We start from the raw sequence: 19,610 nt of genomic DNA, 5'->3' as shown, positions 1-19,610 counted from the left end.
GGTGTAAGCCATAGTGAAAGGGGGTGATTATATAGTATGTACAAGAACCGAGAGGAAACAGTAAGACTTGAAGACCAGGAAGGAAGTGTTTGTATTGAAAAGGGTGTAAGAGTGGAACGTACTTTTTCGTCTCTTTCGCCGCTACTCTTCAATCTATACGCCGAAGAAGCAGAGACGGAAATAAAAGAAAGATTCAAGACTGTGATTAAAATTCCGGGTGAAAAAACATCAATGATACTATTCGCTGACGACACTGCTATTCTCAGTGAAAGTGAAGAAGAATTGCGGGATCTGTTGAACGGAATGAACACTCTAACAGTATATGGACTTAGAGTAAATGGAAGCAAGACGAAAGTGATGAGAAGTTGCGAAAATGAAAACAGCGAGAAACTTAACATCAAAATTGGGAATCAGGAACAAGACGAAGTTAAGGACTTCTGCTTCCTAGGCAGGAAAATAACCCTTGATGGACGGAGTAAAGACATAAAAAGCAGACTAGACTGACATAAAGGGCATTCCTGCGCAAGAAACGCCTGCTGTTATCCAACATAGGCCTTAACTTAAGGAACAAATTTCTGAGAATGTACTTCTGGAATAGACCACTTTATGGTTGTGAACTATGGACTGTGAGAAAACCGGAAAAGAAGAGAATGGAAGCATCTGAGATATGGTGCTACAGAAGAATGTTGAAAATTAGGTGGATTGATGAGGAGGAATGAGGAGGTTCTCCTGAGAATGATAATAATAATAATAATAATAATAATAATAATAATAATAAGTAGATCACATCACAAGCGGATGTGCAATACTAGCAAATACAGAATACCCCAGAAGACATGACAATGTAGCAAAAATAATACATCAACAACTTGCCATAAAACATAAACTAATAAAACAACACGTTCCCACATACAAGTACACACCACAAAATGTACTGGAGAATGATGAATACAAATTATACTGGAACAGAACGATTATAACAGATAAAACAACACCACATAACAAACCTGACATCATACTCACCAATAAAAAGAAGAAATTAACACAACTAATTGAAATATCCATACCCAACACAACAAATATACAGAAGAAAACAGGAGAAAAAATTGAAAAATACATCCAACTGGCTGAGGAAGTCAAGGACACGTGGCATCAGGATAAAGTCGACATTATACCAATTATACTATCAACTACAGGAGTCATACCTCACAATATCCACCAGTACATCAATGCAATACAGCTACATCCAAACATATATATACAACTACAAAAATCTGTAATTATTGATACATGTTCAATGACCCGAAAGTTCCTAAATGCAATATAACATATACCGTACAGTTAAAAGGAAGTCACGCTTGATCAAGGTCCGCGTCACTGTCCATTTTTGACCGGACATAACGTCTGAGAATAGAAAGAAATAATAATAATCACATAAAAACAAGGACTAGCTTGAATTGATGGTGAAAATAAATTTCACACCGATGGGACATTCAAGTCATGCACAGGTGTTACGTTCATACGTAGACGATTATGGTTCCCGGTGATGGCCTAGAAAATGTTTTACGACCAATTGTGAACTGTTACTTCAGTTTCGCAAGAAGCAACGAGCACCAGATATGAACGACATGGCTTAATAAGCCACTCTGACGAATGTATGTGAGGATTTAATAAAGGGTGATTTCGAACAATAGGCATATAGAGATACTGCCTAAAACAAGCTCTAAATTATTATTTGTCCAGAGGTGTTTGTTTCCGTGCTAAATATCACTTCATCCGTACCATGCATCACTTTGTGTAGAACATTCCCGAGTTGCTGCATACCAAAGGGCGACACTGTTCATCGGAGCTTGTTCTTTATCCCCTTAGGAACTGTCGTCCTCTCACGGATACGTCCCCATTTACTGCGGGACACACTGCCTTGCTGCTGAAAGAAGTGCCTCGGTGGCTTCGGTCACGTGGGTTCTACGTGATTGTACTCCAGCAAACGTCTGCCCTGTGGCAAAAAGTATGCGTGCAGCCCTCTGTACATGGTAGAAAGGCCTCCGGCCACGAAAGCGCATTCATGGGGCAATGTTAATTAGACCTTAATTCGTCCTTATCCACTTACATATGGCCTTCTGCAGTGTACTTCCAACTTTCAAAATCACCCCACGTTCGGAGTGAGGAGTCATCAATTATCTTAGTTGAAATGTGGCAATAGGAAATCCGCCAGATAGTCACTGCTTGGGTCAAATCTCAGGCAAAAGTGTCTTCCCTGGTTTAATACAGTCGAGGAAGCTCACTAGACTATACAATATTGGGAATGTACCTACGGAAGGTTAGTTTCACTAAATGTATCGATTTGACAATGGGACTGGAGATCTGTCCGGAGTGGTGAAATGACGGCTGTACGTGAACAAGAAGACGTTGTACAAACTGTGATTGGTTCCACAGATTTGAAGCGTCTCGCCCTGTGGTATACGAATGGAGGGAACCTAATAATTTTGTATCCCACTGATCGTGGCCGTCTGTATGGCATTTGGAGATTGTACTCTTGAGTATAATCTATCAACTCACTAGGGAAGAAACATTCAAATTTATAGTCTGAGTAAAATTACTTTTATTTGTTACTTAATGCCTTCGAATCTGGTTCTCCAGTCAGACGCCTTGACGTAACACGTGTACAGAGCATAACCCAGGTGTCAGTTGAGTTGCGGTTCTGGAGCACAGCTGGTAACGCAAAGTCGTTACCGGACACCAGGTAACAACCGCAGCGAGCAAGAACGTGCTCTGGCCTTATTGGCAGACCGCTCCCTGTTTTCCGAGCCTTAACCGATGTGCTGTCGACAAGCTATGAGGCATGTCTTGACACGACGTGGCAATTGTCTGCTAACAAGTGCTTTTAAATGAAGTTCAGTTAATGATGCTTCACTAAACTTCACACAGTAGCCTCGTCACCACAGTCTCTCAAAATAAAGCCAGTATATCATTAACGGAACGTCACATGAAAATCTGTGTCTTATCCCACTCATAAAGGAGCTTATAACATCTCATATGCTTTCCGCCTTTCATCGGGGGTGGGAAACATATTCGTAAAGTTTTTAATATTAGCCACAATCTGAGATAATGTCATCCACAGATACGATACACCGCACATCGCTGACTACCTTCTTAGTTTACATATTATGAAGCTGATATCTGTCCTTTCGGACATGTCCTAAAGAACAGATACCATTGGTAATCTTTCAGCTCAAGATCAATGAAATCAAGACCTTTAGCTGCTTACTATCCCCGTTTATATTTATCAACGCCTGTAAGCAGCTAAAGGTCTGCATTTCATTGTAATTTCATTCTTAGTTTATCTTCTCCGTAGAGGAAGATGAAGATTATCAATGATTAGTCTGGAGTTATCTGCGTTGATTAATAGTCGAGAAAGAGAGAGAGAGAGAGAGAGAGAGAGATAGAGATAGAGATAGAGATAGAGAGACAGAGAGAGAGAGAGAGACAGCACGTATCAAAAGTTATGTTCCGCCGACCTGCAAAGTGAAGCAGGTACTGTACCGACGCTGCTGTTTGTCTGTTTGTTGTACAGGCATATCTTAGACGTTTTTTGATTGTGTATCTCGATCGCCACGCCTCTATCAATTAACAATTTACTTGGTGTCACATGATGATGGGGCTGTAAACTTCCGGAAGTAGTCGTCCAATAAAAAGATACATTAATTACAACAGCAGCGGATATTTACTTCAGTCAACATGAGCCTCAACTGCAGATGTTCTCAAAATCAGGTTTTATGCTTTATCGAAAAATACAGGTAGATGAGCGTGTGACGCCATTGTAATAAGTTATTCATGGAACGTTACTAATGGCTCTAATAATACAAGAAGTTTTTGTCCGCAGAAAATTCGGCCGTATTTTGTGTGAGTCTGCAAAAGGAAACTAATAATCTAGGTATACTGCATATTTTATAGTCATTTAATGAACAGTCATAATCATAATTTAAGCTGTGTTCACAGATCCAGAGGCCATTCTGCAGTCAAATAATTTTACTTTTTACAAAGCTTTTCCACATTTAAGCATTATTCATTCAAGGGTACATGCACCACAATTAAGTAGTAAGCGGGGAGAAGGAGAATCTTAGAAGCTGCAGGCAGATGCTGGCGCAACGAAATATTTGATAGGAAGTCTTATGCGCTCGTTCAGATGCAAGTACGATGAAATAGAGAGCTCTCCACAAATAGGGGGTGTTTAAAATATAATTCCACAAACTGTTGTGAGAAGTTCCTTGCACTGAAACGAGAAAAATGTACAATAAACATGGGCTCTAAAAAGCGCATGCCTTAAGAGCTATGGGCACTTTTTCGTCTTCGATACTGTGAAACGCGTCTGTCCATCTGAAAGTTCCTTGCTTTCCGTATTTTGGGAAGAGGTAGTACGGACCAAAACAAGAAAAAAAAGATACCAGTGAATATGGGCTCTGCATTCATCCCTTAAGAGCTATATGCGCTTGTTCAATAGAAGAGATGTGTCCCAAAGTAACCAAGACGAGCAAGTGCCATGGCTCTTAAGATATGCATTTTAGAGCCCATGTTTACCAGAGATTTTTTCTTGTTCGGTGCAAGGAACCCGTCCCCACAGTTTGCAAAATTATTTTTGAAACACCCTGTATAAGAGACAGTGAAACGAAAACGAGACAGATGGAATAAAGTAAGTAAACTTTTTATTATTTCAAAAGTAAGCACTGAAAGTGTTAATAAATTTATCCCACTGTAAGATAAGACGGTCAGTGCCTTAACGGGAAAATATTTGCGGTTGCCTACGGAACCACGATTGTACCCAGGCGTGCATCTCTTTGCCGAAGCCAATCGACGGCCAAGAACGTGTTTCTGCAAGGCACCAAAAATATGTAAATCGCATGGGGAGAGATCGGTACTGTACGGAGGACGCGTAAGGATTTCCCAGTGAAACTTCGGCAATGTAATCGAAACAATTTTGGCAACACGCTGGTCGAACGTTCCCCATGCGTCTTCTTTATTTCTGAAGTGCCGAAGAAAGGTATTTGCGGCCGTCGATTTGTTCGTATGAAGAAGTGACCGGTGGGTACAATTATAGTTCCGTAGGCAACGGCAAACATTTTTCCGTGAAGGCACTGACCGCCTTGTCTCACAGTGGGATAAGTACACTACTGGCCATTAAAATTGCTACACCAAGCAAAAATGCAGATGATAAACGGGTATTCATTGGGCAAATATATTATTCTGGAACTGACATGTGATTACATTTCCACGCAATTTGGGTGCATAGATCCTGAGAAATCAGTACCCAGAACAACAACCTTGGGCCGTAATAAGGGCCTCCATACGCCTGGGCATTGAGTCAAACAGAGCTTGTATGGCGTGTACAGGTACAGCTGAGCATGCAGCTTCAACACGATACCACAGTTCATCAAGAGTAGTGAGTGGCGTATTGTGACGAGCCAGTTGCTCGGCCACCATTGACAAGACGTTTTCAGTTGGTGAGAGATCTGGAGAATGTGCTGCCCAGGGCAGCAGTCGAACATTTTCTGTATCCAGAAAGGCCCGTACAGGACCTGCAACATGCGGTCGTGCATTATCCTGCTGAGATGTAAGGTTTCGCAGGGATCGAATGAAGGGTAGAGCCACGGGTCGTAACACATTTGAAATGAAACGTCCACTGTTCAAAGTGTCGTCAGTGCGAACAAGAGGTGACAGAGACGTGTAAACAGCGGCACCCAATACCATGACGCAGGGTGATACGCCAGTATGGCGATGACGAATACACGCTTCGAAAGTGCGTTCACCGCGATGTCGCGAAACACGGATGCGACCATCATGATGCTGTAAACAGAACCTGAATTCATCCGAAAAAATGACGTTTTGCCATTCGTGCACCCAGGTTCGTCGTTGAGTACACCATCGCAGGCGCTCCTGTCTGTGATGCAGCGTCAAGGGTAACCGCAGCCATGGTCTCGGAGCTGCTGGAACCGTCGTCGAACTGTTCGTGCAGATGGTTGTTGTCTCGCAAACGTCGCCATCTGTTGACTCAGGGATCGAGACGTGGCTGCACGATCCGTTCGGCCATGCGGATAAGATGCCTGTCATCTCGACTGCTAGTGATACGAGGCCGTTGGGATCCAGCACGGCATTCCGTATTACCCTCCTGAACCCACCGATTCCATATTCTGCTAACAGTCATTGGATCTCGACCAACGGGAGCAGCAATGTCGCGATTCGATATACCGCAATCGCGATAGGCTACAATCCGACCTTTATCAAAGTCGGAAACGTGATGGTACGCATTTCTCCTCCTTACACGAGGCATCACAACAACATTTTCCCATGCAACGCCGGTCAACTGCTGTTTGTGCACGAGAAATCGGTTGGAAACTTTCCTCGTGCTAGCACGTTGTAGACGTCGCCACCGGCCCAACCTTGTGTGAATGCTCTGAAAAGCTAATCATTTGCACATGACAGCATCTTCTTCCTGTCGGTTAAATTTCGCGTCTGTAGCACGTCATCTTCGTGGTGTAGCAAATTTAATGGCCAGTAGTGTAATAATAGTTACGGCGATTACTTTAGAAACTTTCTTTCGATCTGTCTCGTATTTATTTGACTGCCCCTTAGAGTTACGTTTGGCAGGCGAGAGCGGCCTGCCCGTATCACGGAGGCACGAGCGCGGTTACCTGTGAGTCCGGGCGGCACGGGCGCCTTGTGCGGCGGCGGCTGCGGCGGCTGTGGGTGGTGCGCGGGCGTGAAGTGGAAGAAGGAGGGCGAGGCGGCCCTGCTGAGCGAGCTGAGGCGGTCGTCGCGGTCCTCGGCGTACAGGCCGTCGCGGCCCATGGCGGCCAGCTGCCGGCCCTTGGGCATGAACATGACGAGGAAGACGACGGCGGCGGTGGCGACGAGGCCGAAGGCGACGCAGGCGTCGCGCTGGGGCGGCGTGGCGAGCAGCAGGCCGGCCAGCAGCCAGGCGGCCGCGATGAGCACGGCGGCGCCCGCGCTCAGCCCGATGAACGTGGCCTCGCGGTAGTTGTCGCGGATGGCGCGCGACTTGACGGCCAGCACGGCCACCAGCAGCAGCAGCGCGCCGCAGTACGACAGCGACGCCACCAGGTGCGCGTACGGCGACCGGCACGACCACACCCACCGCTCCCCGCCGCCCTGCAACGGGCGCGCCCAGCGTGTGTTCACCCTCCACACCGTTTATCATTGCACTCCTTTTTCGGAAAGTGACGGTACACGTAACGGCGTTCTTTTCTAAGCCTTACGCCACGGGGCACAGCGGGCTGTTAGCCCGGTCACTGAAGAGTCGCGATTGTCTTCGGTCAAATGTCCCAGCACTAGAGGAAAAGGACAAAGCGAATCCCAATTGGTAATACTTGGGAGAGGACTTCCAGTTCCCACATTCAGTTGATAACCGAGGGAAACTTCCCGAAAATCGAGGACGGAAAAGGGGAATTGAGACTATTTTGACTATTTTATTTAACGTCTGGGAAAGTAATTTTATTCGTACAGTGTCACGGTCGGAATGCAGGCATTCACGGCCGGCGTCTGCGGTATTCTTGATATACGATTTATCTAGTTCAAATGGCTCTAAGCACTATGGGACTTAACATCTGAGGTCATCAGTCCCCTCTACTTAGAACTACTTAAACCTAACTAACACATCCATGCCCGAGGCAGGATTCGAACCTGCGACCGTAGCGGTCGCGCGGTTCCAAACTGAAGCGCCTAGAACCTCTCGGCCACACCGGCCGGCTATGATTTATTTGCATGAGGCAGTGGTACAATGCGAATTCTCTGCTTAGCGTTTCGTCTTCAACTGCTGAAAGCTCCATGAGAGGCTCTAACGACACCGCGATCTTAGGCAGCATTCTGATGACGTAACGAACAAACTGTTCAGTGGATACATATAAACAGCCGGCCGTTGTGGCCGAGCGGTTCTAGGAGCTTCAGTCTGGAACCGCGCGACCGCTACGCTCGCAGGTTCGAATCCTGCCTCGGACATGGATATGTGCGATGTCCTTAGGTTAGTTAGGTTTAAGTAGTTCTAAGTTCTACGGGACAGATGACCTCAGATCTTAAGTCCGATAGTGCTCAGAGCCATTCTTTTTGCATATAAGCGGTTGTGCTTGCTCACCTGTTTTGAGCCTGTTACAGCTGTCTGAGTCGTTAAAGCCTCCGATGGACTCGACACCAGTGTAAGATGAAATATTGGGCAGAGAATTGTCTATGGACCACGACCTTATGCCAATAAATCAAATATCAACAACAATGTTATTCATCGTCCCAGACAAATATTAAAATGTACTCTCTCTGTTCTCTCTCTCTGTCTCTGGGTTTGTAGATTATTAACACAATAATTAGATACAGAAACAACTATACCTTTTAAAATGGAACAGTATGGTACCTTAATGAAAATAAAATTGGAAATCTGTGGTAAGTTTTATGGGAGTAAACTGCTGAGGATATCGGTCCCTAAGCTTACACAATACTTAATCTAAGTTTTACTAAGTTAAGCTAAAGGAAACACAAACAGCCATGCCGGAGGGAGGACTCGAACCTCCGACGTGCGAACCGTGACAAGACGCCTCAAACCGCTCGGCTACCCCGGTTATCGACAATTAATAGATAGTGAAAACGAAAGTACAGTAAAATATCATATGTCAGTATTCACAATGAAACGTTTCGGAAAATAAAATTTAAAACCTGAGAGACGTGAAAGGATAAATCCTGACTCCTAGAATAGGAGATCTTCTAAACACAGCGTGACAAGACTGAAAAGCCTTTCTGAAGGCAGACTTTCTCATCAGCCGTAGTGACGCTGAGGTTGCGGCAATGGACTCGCACTCTGAGGAAGCAGGGTTCTAAACCCTGTTTCGCCACTCGAATTTAAACTTTCCATCGTTTGCTGAAAATAATTAGCGCGAATGCTGGGAAGGTTGGTAAGGCATATGCACGACCGATTGCCTTACCTACCGTTGGCCGATTTGAGCTTGGTTTCGCCTGTATTAACAATGAAGAGGACGACACGTTAATTCCCAATCGTCCTCCCCCAAGACTTGAGTTTTAAGAACACTTCAAGCGCATTAAATAATAGTGCGAGAGATCCTGGCAGGAGTCACAGACAGATATACGCGAGTAGCAAAACCGAAGAATCTTAGCGTCAGAATCACCACGCCGTTATTAGCGTGCGAGCAACGGTAGAGGAGTAGAACTAACGTGCATATGTATGAAACATATGCCTATCAATTTATTTTAGAATGCAGATTTGCCGCGTGTAGTAGCCGCGCGATCTAGGGCGTCTTGTCACGGTCCGTGCCTCTCTCCCCGCCGGAGGTTCGCGTCCTCCCTCGGACATGGGTGTGAGTGTTGTCCATAGCGTATTTTAAAGTTAGATTAAGTAGTGTGTACGCTTAGGGACAGATGACGTCAATATTTTGGTTCCACAAGACCTTACCACAAATTACCAAATGCAGATTTTCTAGAAGATTTATATTTTCAGTATTTTTTGTGTTTATTTGAACTATAAAAGTTAAAAAATTGGTAGTGAACAATCTTGGAGGGTGGAAGGAACATTATCGATAAACGTTTGTATCCAAATACGGTAATCATTTTCAATTTCTTTCCCATGTTCTTCAGTCGGAAGTTGTAATATAATGTGATGAGCAAAATTGGACTCCAGAAGAAGTGGGTGAATTTTGATGTTCTGGAAGTAGGACAGGCTTTCTTTAAGGCAGATATAATAAAGGTACAGGCTCCGTCGACTAATGTTTACTTCACCGACCGCGGTGTCGGCTATCAGCAGAGACTGGAGGAGTGGTCGGTACTCACGTGCAGCAGCGGCGGCAGCGGGCGCAGCTCGGCGGCGGGCGGCGACGCGAGCAGCCACTGCACGCCGACGGCGACCTGCGTGAGCACCGCAAAGGCCAGCAGCAGCGCCTGGTAGGCCGCCGGCAGGTACACGCCGCCGTTCAGGCTGATCAGGAACACGCACTTCACCAGCAGCGCCGAGAACACCACCGCGTACGACACGCCCGCGCCCATCCTGCCGACACGCGCGCGCCGCACATGAAGCACCTGACAGCCGCTAAACTAACACATTACCTCCGACAGTTAAATCAGTTGTCACTGAAAGGAATAAAACTATAATAAGGGTGGTACGAATATCTACCTCATCTTGTCGAAAAGTACAATAGTAATGTAAATGTACAGAAATTTAGTGCAAGTGACAATAATAAGCGGTGCTCGCGTTGTGGGACATTTGTCCCTCACTCGAATCTTAAATTGTAATCCGTAAAGCTCCCAATTATCATGATCCAGAATATCTCCCTTACGGATTATCCATACATAGTTCGATAACTTTTGAAAAAGACAAAGAATAGCTAAAGTGTTCAGTTATAAATGGAGCCAGTATTTTCGTTTCAAATACAATATTCTGATTGTGAAGGCGTAGGTGATGAAAATATCCGCAAGTAGTTAAATACCGATGCCTATGAACCGGGATTTGAACAGTTCAGTGACTAGGACTCTTTCCTTTTCTTTTTTGAGTCATCAGCTTTCTGACTGATTTGATGCGTCCCGCCACGAATCCCTCTCCCGGGCCAACCTCTTCATTTCACAGTAGCACTTGAAAACTAAGTCCTCAATTATTTGCTGGATGTATTCCAATCTCTGTCTTCCTCTACAGTTTTTGCCCTCTACAGCTCCCTCTAGTATCATGGAAGTCATTCCCACATTCTTAACACATGTCCTATCATCCTGCCCCTTCTCAAAAATGGTTCAAATGGTCATCAGTCCCCTTGAACTTAGAACTACTTAAACCTAACTAACCTAAGGACATCACACACACCCATGCCCGAAGCAGGATTCCAACCTGCGTCCGTAGCGGTCACGCGGTTCCTGTCCCCTTCTCCATGTCAGTGTTTTCCACATATTCCTTTCCTCTCCGAAGCTGCGCAGAATCTCCTCATTCCTCACCTGATCAGTCCACCTAATTTTCAACATTCGTCTAAAGCACCACATCTTAAATGCTTCGATTCTCTTCTGTTCTGGTTTTCACTACCGTACAATGCTGTGCTCCGGACGTACGTTCTCAGAAATTTCTTCCCCAAATTAAGGTCTGACACTAGTACACTTCTCTTGGCAAGGAATGCCTTTTTTGCCAGTGCTAGTCTCCTTTTGATATCCTCCTTGCTCCATCCGGCACTGGTGATTTTGCTGCCTAGATAGTAGAGTCCCTTAACTTCATTTACTTTGTGACCATCAATCCTGATGTTAAGTTTCTCGTTGTTCTCATTTCTGCCACGTCTCATTACTTTCATCTTTCTTCGATTTACTCTCAGTCCATATTCTATAGTCATTAGACTGTTCATTCCATTCAGGGGATGATGTAGTTCTTCTTCACTTAGCGAACAAATTTCAGATGTTTGGTAGAGGAAGAGGGTTGAAAGAAGCCTATGGAGGAACCCTTTCGCACGCACAACGTCGAAATGAAATACTTTGATCTATTATTAGATTAAGGACATACCGGTGAAAGAAGGTGAACGTGAACGTAAGCAGAAAAAATCTTAGGATTATTTTCCAAAATAAAGAAAAATCAACTGAAATGAAAGACGATCTTTTTTTCAGTGTAATTGTGTAAATAAGTTGTCAGCTTCGGAGAGAAACACGTAAGTAATGCAGTAAGCTTTTACATCTGACATGTATAATGGGGCAGTTAAATGAAAACGTGACAGACGGAAAGAAAGTAAGTAAACTATGTCTTATTTCAAAAGTAATCGCCAATTCTATTAACACATTTATCCCACTGTGATACAAGGAGGTCCGGGCCTCCATCGAAAAAATTTTTGCGGTTGCCTACGGAACCATGATTGCACTCAGGCGTAAATCTCTTCCTCCGAAGCAAATAGACGGCTCCGAATTTCTTTCTTCAGGCTTCCAAAATATTGAAACCACACGGGGAGGGATTAAATCTAAGAACACCATTTTTTTAACCAGAAGCAAGTACAACGTAGGAGCCCACTGACTGAAGACACTTTTAAACAAAAATGAAATGCGCCTGAATTTCCCATATTGCAGAACATAAAAAGGCAGTTTGTTCATCATAAATGTATAATCCACCCTTTCTATTTTCTTTTAATCTCATCTTTAGCTTAAACAGACATGAAAACCAGCGACTGCAAACACTTTTACCACTTGCCAAAAGTTTCGTTCCGATATCCTTTGGATCAAATACATTTGTGTCCAAAAGTAAAGCAACAAACGGAACTTTTGCAAGATTACTTTTATTTTGCCACAAAACAGTATAAACAGGGATAGTAAAGTAGAAACAATGTAAAGAATATAGAACTTAAACAGCTGCAACATGTGTAGCGGTAGACAATCATGTTCTTCGTTTTTTGCAACTTGTCGGATTTGCAGACGCATTCTCAGAACTGGTTAATCTGCATAGTATGGTGTGTGACAACCTCTGGCAGCAATACAGACCTGACAACGACGGGGAATGCTGTAAATGATGTCACCAGTTTCATGTTGAGGCAATAAAGCTCGTTCTTCCAGCAGAGCTCCACGCAAATATTGGAGAGTGGTTGGTGGATGCTGATATGACGCAACGCGTGTCCCTAGTGCATCCCAGATACGCTTTACGGAATTCAAATCTGGAGAGCGAGAAGGTCAGGCCATGCTTGCAACATCTTCCGTTTCCAAGGAAACATCAACCACTTGTACTCTATGAGGTCGAGCGTTATTGTGCCCACTTATGAAGTCTAGGCCCACAGCTCCTCGCAACAACGGCACATGAGGTCCCATGATTTCCTCAAGACATCTGACAGCAGTGGATCCATGCTGATTCACCGATACAATTTCATGGAGAGGTGTTCCACTGGTCATCATAATCCTTGCCCACACCATTATGGGTTCTCTCTATCGGTCTGTTATCACAATGTTTCAATCCAGAAATCGTGTTTCACGTCCACTCCAGATGCGAATCTGTCGTGAATTCCTCTCCAGATCATACCGGTACTCAGCTGTGAAAAGAACATTAACCCACTGTTCGACCGTCCAGGTGGCATGTTGACGACTCCACTGTAGACTTCTCTTCTGTGAAGACGCGTCAGAGGTACACGTATGGCAGGTCTGCCGAAGCCTTCTGTACACCGTTTTTCTCGATACAACAAGTTCAGTGGATGCTGCGAGGTCAGATGCCATCTGCTGTGCTGTACTATGGAGGTATCTTCGTGCCCTTACAGCCAAAAACGGTCCTCTCTCTCTGATGTCACACGTGGTCGTCCCTGTCGTGCCTTTTGGGATACTGCCCCAACGTCCGATAAAATACAGAAAGAGTCACATTAAAACATAGGGCCACATCAGTTTGCAACTATCCTACTTCCATTCTTACTGTAGTCCTCCACCACAGAGAGTCTGGCAGACGTCTTCTCTGTGCCCTACTGCACCGTTTGCGACTGTATACACAGCTACAATCGCACCAAAAAGTATTGGCACAGTTAAATTTTGGTGGTTGTAGGTTAAACGAAACATATATTTCAGAACAGAACCCAGACACGTGGCACCTTACATTACATAGGTTACAAATACGTCCAAATGACCTGTCCGTAAAGTAACATACAGTGTTATGAAAATAAACATCGCTTTTCTGCATCCAAAAAAGTATTGGCACACGCATATCAATCGGGCAGTGTTTTCGTTTTCTTCATTGATGTTCACCTTCTAATTGCTAGTGTGCATCCCTTTAGCATCTATAACAGCACGTAAACGCCTAGGAATGCTTTGTATTAAATTCCGGGTGATATCAGGGGTAATTTTCAACCATTCCTCCAGGAGCACTTTCTCCAAGTCGTTTTTACCAGACGGACGCCTTTTTCTAATTTGCGTGTCAAGATGAGCCCACAGGTTCTCAATGGGTCTCAAGTCAGGGCTCTGAGGTGGTGTTAGAACCCTTCTGGGGGCATTTTACAGTAACCACTCCCGGGTTTTCATGGCGGTATGATTTGGGTCGTTGTCTTGCTGGAAATGAAGTACCCCAGTAAGGGCCAATGTCTGTGCACTAGCGTGTAAATTACCTCGCAACACGTCGATTTATCTCATATGATCCATTGTACCGTGGATTAAGGGCTAGATTTCTACGCCAGACACCGCCATACAGCCCCAGACCATGATATCGCCCCCACCGTGTTTGACTGTGGGATGCATGTGTTTGATGTCCAGGTGCGTGTTCAGCTTGCGCCAAACTTTCTTTCTTGTATCAAATCCAAACACATTGAACTTCGATTCGTCACTAAATATCACAGTGTTCCAAAACTCCATCGGCTTGCTGATGTAGTCCTTGGCAAACTGCAGGCGTTTTTGTCGGTTAATTTCCGATATGTATGGCTTTTTACTGTGAGAACCTCCATGTATGTCAGACTCATTCAACACATTTCGTATAGTTTAAACACTAACCATCTTGTCGGGCGTTGTCTGAACAACCTCAGCAATAGTTGCTGATCTTGTAGCAGGTTCCTTCCCAGCAAGTGCGATGATACGGTGACGCTCTCGGGTTGTAAGCACCTTTGGACGTCCAGGACGACACTTATTCACTGTTGTTCCAGTGTCTTTATATTTATGAATGATGGCTCGTACCGTGGTATAGCTAACAGACACCTCTGCTCCGATTTGTCGACAGCTTCTCCCTTGTGAATGGAGCAATACCACTCTCTAACGCAACGCCACTGAGTGTTCCTTCTTCTTCGGCCCCATGGCAGGGCCGTCAACAACACGCAGTGTCTAGGGCGTCAGCAGATGGCGTTCCGGTACCTGAAAACCCAGCAATATACCGAGAAGCCACGCTCTGAGCCAATGCGTTTTGTGTGCAGAGGAGAAACATGTTTGCCCTTAACACTGCATTCCTTTGTAGGCACTGTGGGCAGAATTGTGATGTCTGGTACGTGAGGTAGCACGTACATGTGCTGTGTACCGGAAGGTGCGGCGTTTGTAACCAGCAACGATAAATACGCACGTGTGCCAATACTTTTTGGTGCGATTGTATAGTGGACTACCCGGCAAACATTACGCCGTTTGAGAGGTCCCCTGGCGCCGTCGTTGGCGTGATTGTCCGTTGACCGGAATTCCATCTTCCGTGCAGAACACAATCGTACGGATCATTATATCGTGAATGAAACACAGGACAGGGAAATAGCGATTTGTTGCTTTAATTTTGGACTCCAGTGTATGTGAATACCAAGCGTCACATTCAATGTATTAGAAACATAATTTTATTTCAAAGCTCTGACTTGGGGTCTAAGACACCACACACGTACAGGTGATAGGCGAAACAATGTGAACGGTGGTAGTAATGAGGCAGTACAATCATGGTGTGAGGAGCATGCAACTGAACTGCAGCGTCTTCCCTGGGCAGCACAGTCCCCGGACACGAGCATTATCGAACCCTTGTTGGCGGTATGGAGTGCAGATTCCGGAGCAGATTTCCGCCTCCTCGTCACCACACAAGAGGTTCTGATCGAAGAATGGCATAACATTCCACTGGAGAGTATACAATTATTATATGCCAGTATTCCAAGAAGAATCGCAGCTGTACTAAGGGCAAGCGTCACGTTCAGTGTATCAGAGAACATCATTTTATTTGACAGCTCTGACATGGGGTCCAAGACACAACATACGTATGCGGGATAGGCAAAATAATGTTAGCGCTGTAGATGGTGGGAGATAACGTTCCCCGGACATTCACCAAACACATAGCCTATTGCAGTAGGGTAGAGCGTTATTCATCACTCCAGATCACTCGTTTCCAATCATCCCCTGTACGTTGTAGGTCAGTACAAGCTCGTTCAAGACTAATCACACGACATCAGAACTGATATCTAATTTCCTCTGTACCATGAGGTACAGTGATGATAGACAATTCTCTGTGGAAATTACAGTTGTCTCACGAATTTAGTTTCCTGGCAATCGATGTACTGTAAGCTCAGGGTTGTCAGTTCGTACAACCGACATACGGAAGAGTGTGAGTCTCTCTCACGACAGAGCGCAGACGACAAGGCGGAGATTCAATGAGCAATACAGTGGAAGGGGATAATTTTCACCGCGATGTTGGGAAGCATCGAAATGGCTGGACGTACGGGATTCACGCGTTCATTGTTGACCCGAGGAGTGGTGTGATCGCCCCAAATGCGACGTTCCAGAAGTGGAGTTGATCTGGGTTTAGCTACTTGGGCTACAATGCTCGTCCTTACTGAGCTGCACCTGGTGAAGACGTACGCCTCTTCGACTGCCAGCGAGGCTGCCCACTCAAAAACATATGCACAGCGTGACCAAAAGTATACAGACCATCTATTAGTTGACATTAACGTGAAATGTGTCCATCCTTCGTCTTCCTGACGGCTTCACTTCTGCTTGGGACACTTTCAGTGAGGTGTGAATGTGTGTGCGGGAATGGCAGCCCGTTCTTCCTACAGAGCCACAGCCAGAGCAGGTAGTGATGTTGAATGCTGAGGTCTCGAGCGAAGTCACGTTCTAAGTCGTTCTGAAGGCGTTACATAGCTTTCAGCTAGAGACTTCTGGGAGGTCAGTCCATTTGAAGAATGTTATTGTCGACATTGCCTCACAGATGCTGCTTTATGACAGAATGTATTCTCATGTTGATACAAACAAACATCTCCTCCGAACTTTTTGTCTACTCTCTGCAGTATACGATGCCTTAAAATGTGTTCATATACTACCGTTTAGCGGTTTCTTATGAGCAGTAAAGGGATCTCAGACTAATCAAGAGAAACACTCTCATACCGTAACACCACCTCGTACCTACTTCACTGTTAGCACTATACATGGTGGGAGATAACATTCTGCAGACATTCACGAAACACATGTCCTTCCATATACACTCCTGGAAATTGAAATAAGAACACCGTGAATTCATTGTCCCAGGAAGGGGAAACTTTATTGACACATTCCTGCGATCAGATACATCACATGATCACACTGACAGAACCACAGGCACATAGACACAGGCAACAGAGCATGCACAATGTCGGCACTAGTACAGTGTATATCCACCTTTCGCAGCAATGCAGGCTGCTATTCTCCCATGGAGACGATCGTAGAGATGCTGGATGTAGTCCTGTGGAACGGCTTGCCATGCCATTTCCACCTGGCGCCTCAGTTGGACCAGCGTTCGTGCTGGACGTGCAGACCGCGTGAGACGACGCTTCATCCAGTCCCAAACATGCTCAATGGGGGACAGATCCGGAGATCTTGCTGGCCAGGGTAGTTGACTTACACCTTCTAGAGCACGTTGGGTGGCACGGGATGCATGCGGACGTGCATTGTCCTGTTGGAACAGCAAGTTCCCTTGCCGGTCTAGGAATGGTAGAACGATGGGTTCGATGACGGTTTGGATGTACCGTGCACTATTCAGTGTCCTCTCGACGATCACCAGTGGTGTACGGCCAGTGTAGGAGATCGCTCCCCACACCATGATGCCGGGTGTTGGCCCTGTGTGCCTCGGTCGTATGCAGTCCTGATGGTGGCGCTCACCTGCACGGCGCCAAACACGCATACGACCATCATTGGCACCAAGGCAGAAGCGACTCTCATCGCTGAAGACGACACGTCTCCATTCGTCCCTCCATTCACGCTTGTCGCGACACCACTGGAGGCGGGCTGCACGATGTTGGGGCGTGAGCGGAAGACGGCCTAACGGTGTGCGGGACCGTAGCCCAGCTTCATGGAGACGGTTGCGAATGGTCCTCGCCGATACCCCAGGAGCAACAGTGTCCCTAATTTGCTGGGAAGTGGCGGTGCGGTCCCCTACGGCACTGCGTACGATCCTACGGTCTTGGCGTGCATCCGTGCGTCGCTGCGGTCCGGTCCCAGGTCGACGGGCACGTGCACCTTCCGCCGACCACTGGCGACAACATCGATGTACTGTAGAGACCTCACGCCCCACGTGTTGAGCAATTCGGCGGTACGTCCACCCGGCCTCCCGCATGCCCACTATACGCCCTCGCTCAAAGTCCGTCAACTGCACATACGGTTCACGTCCACGCTGTCGCGGCATGCTACCAGTGTTAAAGACTGCGATGGAGCTCCGTATGCCACGGCAAACTGGCTGACACTGACGGCGGCGGTGCACAAATGCTGCGCAGCTAGCGCCATTCGACGGCCAACACCGCGGTTCCTGGTGTGTCCGCTGTGCCGTGCGTGTGATCATTGCTTGTACAGCCCTCTCGCAGTGTCCGGAGCAAGTATGGTGGGTCTGGCACACCGGTGTCAATGTGTTCTTTTTTCCATTTCCAGGAGTGTAGATTGCAGGTCGGTATAGCGTTATGCATCAATCCAGATTACCAGATTCCAATCATCTACCACCCAGTGACGTCGCTCTTGACACCACCTCAAGCGTCGCTTAGCACTGACTATATAAATGTGTGTCTTACAAAGAGTTGTTCGATCTTGTACTTCAAACGTCTTAACACCCTACACACGCCACTGTGCTTGCTTGTCCCCTGGGAGCACTTTGCAACTCACGCGTGATTCGTTCCGCTGACTTCATTCGATTTTTTACGACCACCTTCCGCAATGCTCGACGCTCCCTGTCTGTCAGTGGATGAGATCTGCCTGGTCATCACTTACCTGTGATTGTGTCTCCGCGTTTCCAATTCACAATCACGTCACCAACAGTGGAACTGAGCAACTGTAGAAGGCTTCCTGATGAATTTATTACTCGGACGGCACGTTCGATGTCACTGACCTGTCTGGACAGAGTCATTCTGCTGTTGCTGCTTCTGTATAGACAACATAATAATCCCCGCCTCCTTTTACACTGGCGGGTTCGCCCCTCGTGAGATCTACTGGTCAGTTCCGCATTACGTGGGGAAGTAGTGTAGAGCGGGTCTCCAATGCAACTGAAAGACGAACTGCCGCCTATCAGTTACCACCAAGGACTTTTCCTAATATCGTCACAAATCACAACTCTTCCTGAAGGATGAAGTATGGAATCGACTGTAAATAGAGCTCTTGAGCCACAACACAGATAACGTGTCACGGCGCACTCAAACGTGTGACACACCAGAGTAACCGCTCTAAATTTTAACAATGTTATTGTTCTAGAAGTGATTTTTATTCCGTTTTTAGTTTTTTAAATAAAGATATATTTACAATATTCCGGGTGTATTGGGATGTGTTCTATGTTTTGCTTTGTTTGGTAATCCTTTCGGCAGCTTGCCCTCGAAATATGCTCTTCTTTATGACTACACTGAACTTTCGGACGCCGATGTAAATTTGTAGGCTTTCTTGGCCAGAGTCATTCCGTGGATAGTAGACCATGTCATGTTGTAAACTGATGCACTAACGTCAGAATATGTAATATTTCTGGGACAACCCAACGTTCACTTTATAATACTGTTATCATTACTGGTCGCTTAAAATCTCCGTAGGAACAGGCCCCGGAAGGCCCAACGGTACTGACCGACTGTCGTGTCATCCTCTGCCGATAGGCGTCACTGGATGCAGATATGGAGGGGCATGTCGTCAACACACCGCATTCCCGGTCGATGTCAGTTTTCGTGACCGGAGCCGCTACTTCTCTATAAAGT

At 45.9% G+C, this 19,610-nt stretch overlaps 1 protein-coding gene across 1 annotated transcript in view; it reads right to left on the bottom strand.

Moving 5' to 3' along the window:
• The window catches only part of LOC126182212 (uncharacterized), a gene marked incomplete at its 5' end in the record, with an annotated part of 97,967 nt that overhangs the window by 47,434 nt on the left and 30,923 nt on the right, over positions 1–19,610 (bottom strand). Inside the window, 2 exons of the mRNA XM_049924831.1 lie at positions 6,687–7,164; positions 9,838–10,051. Of these exons, the coding sequence (XP_049780788.1) occupies positions 6,687–7,164; positions 9,838–10,051 (692 nt within the window). The remainder of the gene's footprint in view (positions 1–6,686; positions 7,165–9,837; positions 10,052–19,610) is intronic.

The sequence above is a fragment of the Schistocerca cancellata genome, chromosome 1, assembly GCF_023864275.1.
Source record: "Schistocerca cancellata isolate TAMUIC-IGC-003103 chromosome 1, iqSchCanc2.1, whole genome shotgun sequence".
Classification (NCBI taxonomy): Eukaryota; Metazoa; Arthropoda; class Insecta; order Orthoptera; family Acrididae; genus Schistocerca; species Schistocerca cancellata.
Note: the sequence above shows the minus strand (reverse complement) of the source record. Positions and strands in the feature narration are given on the sequence as shown.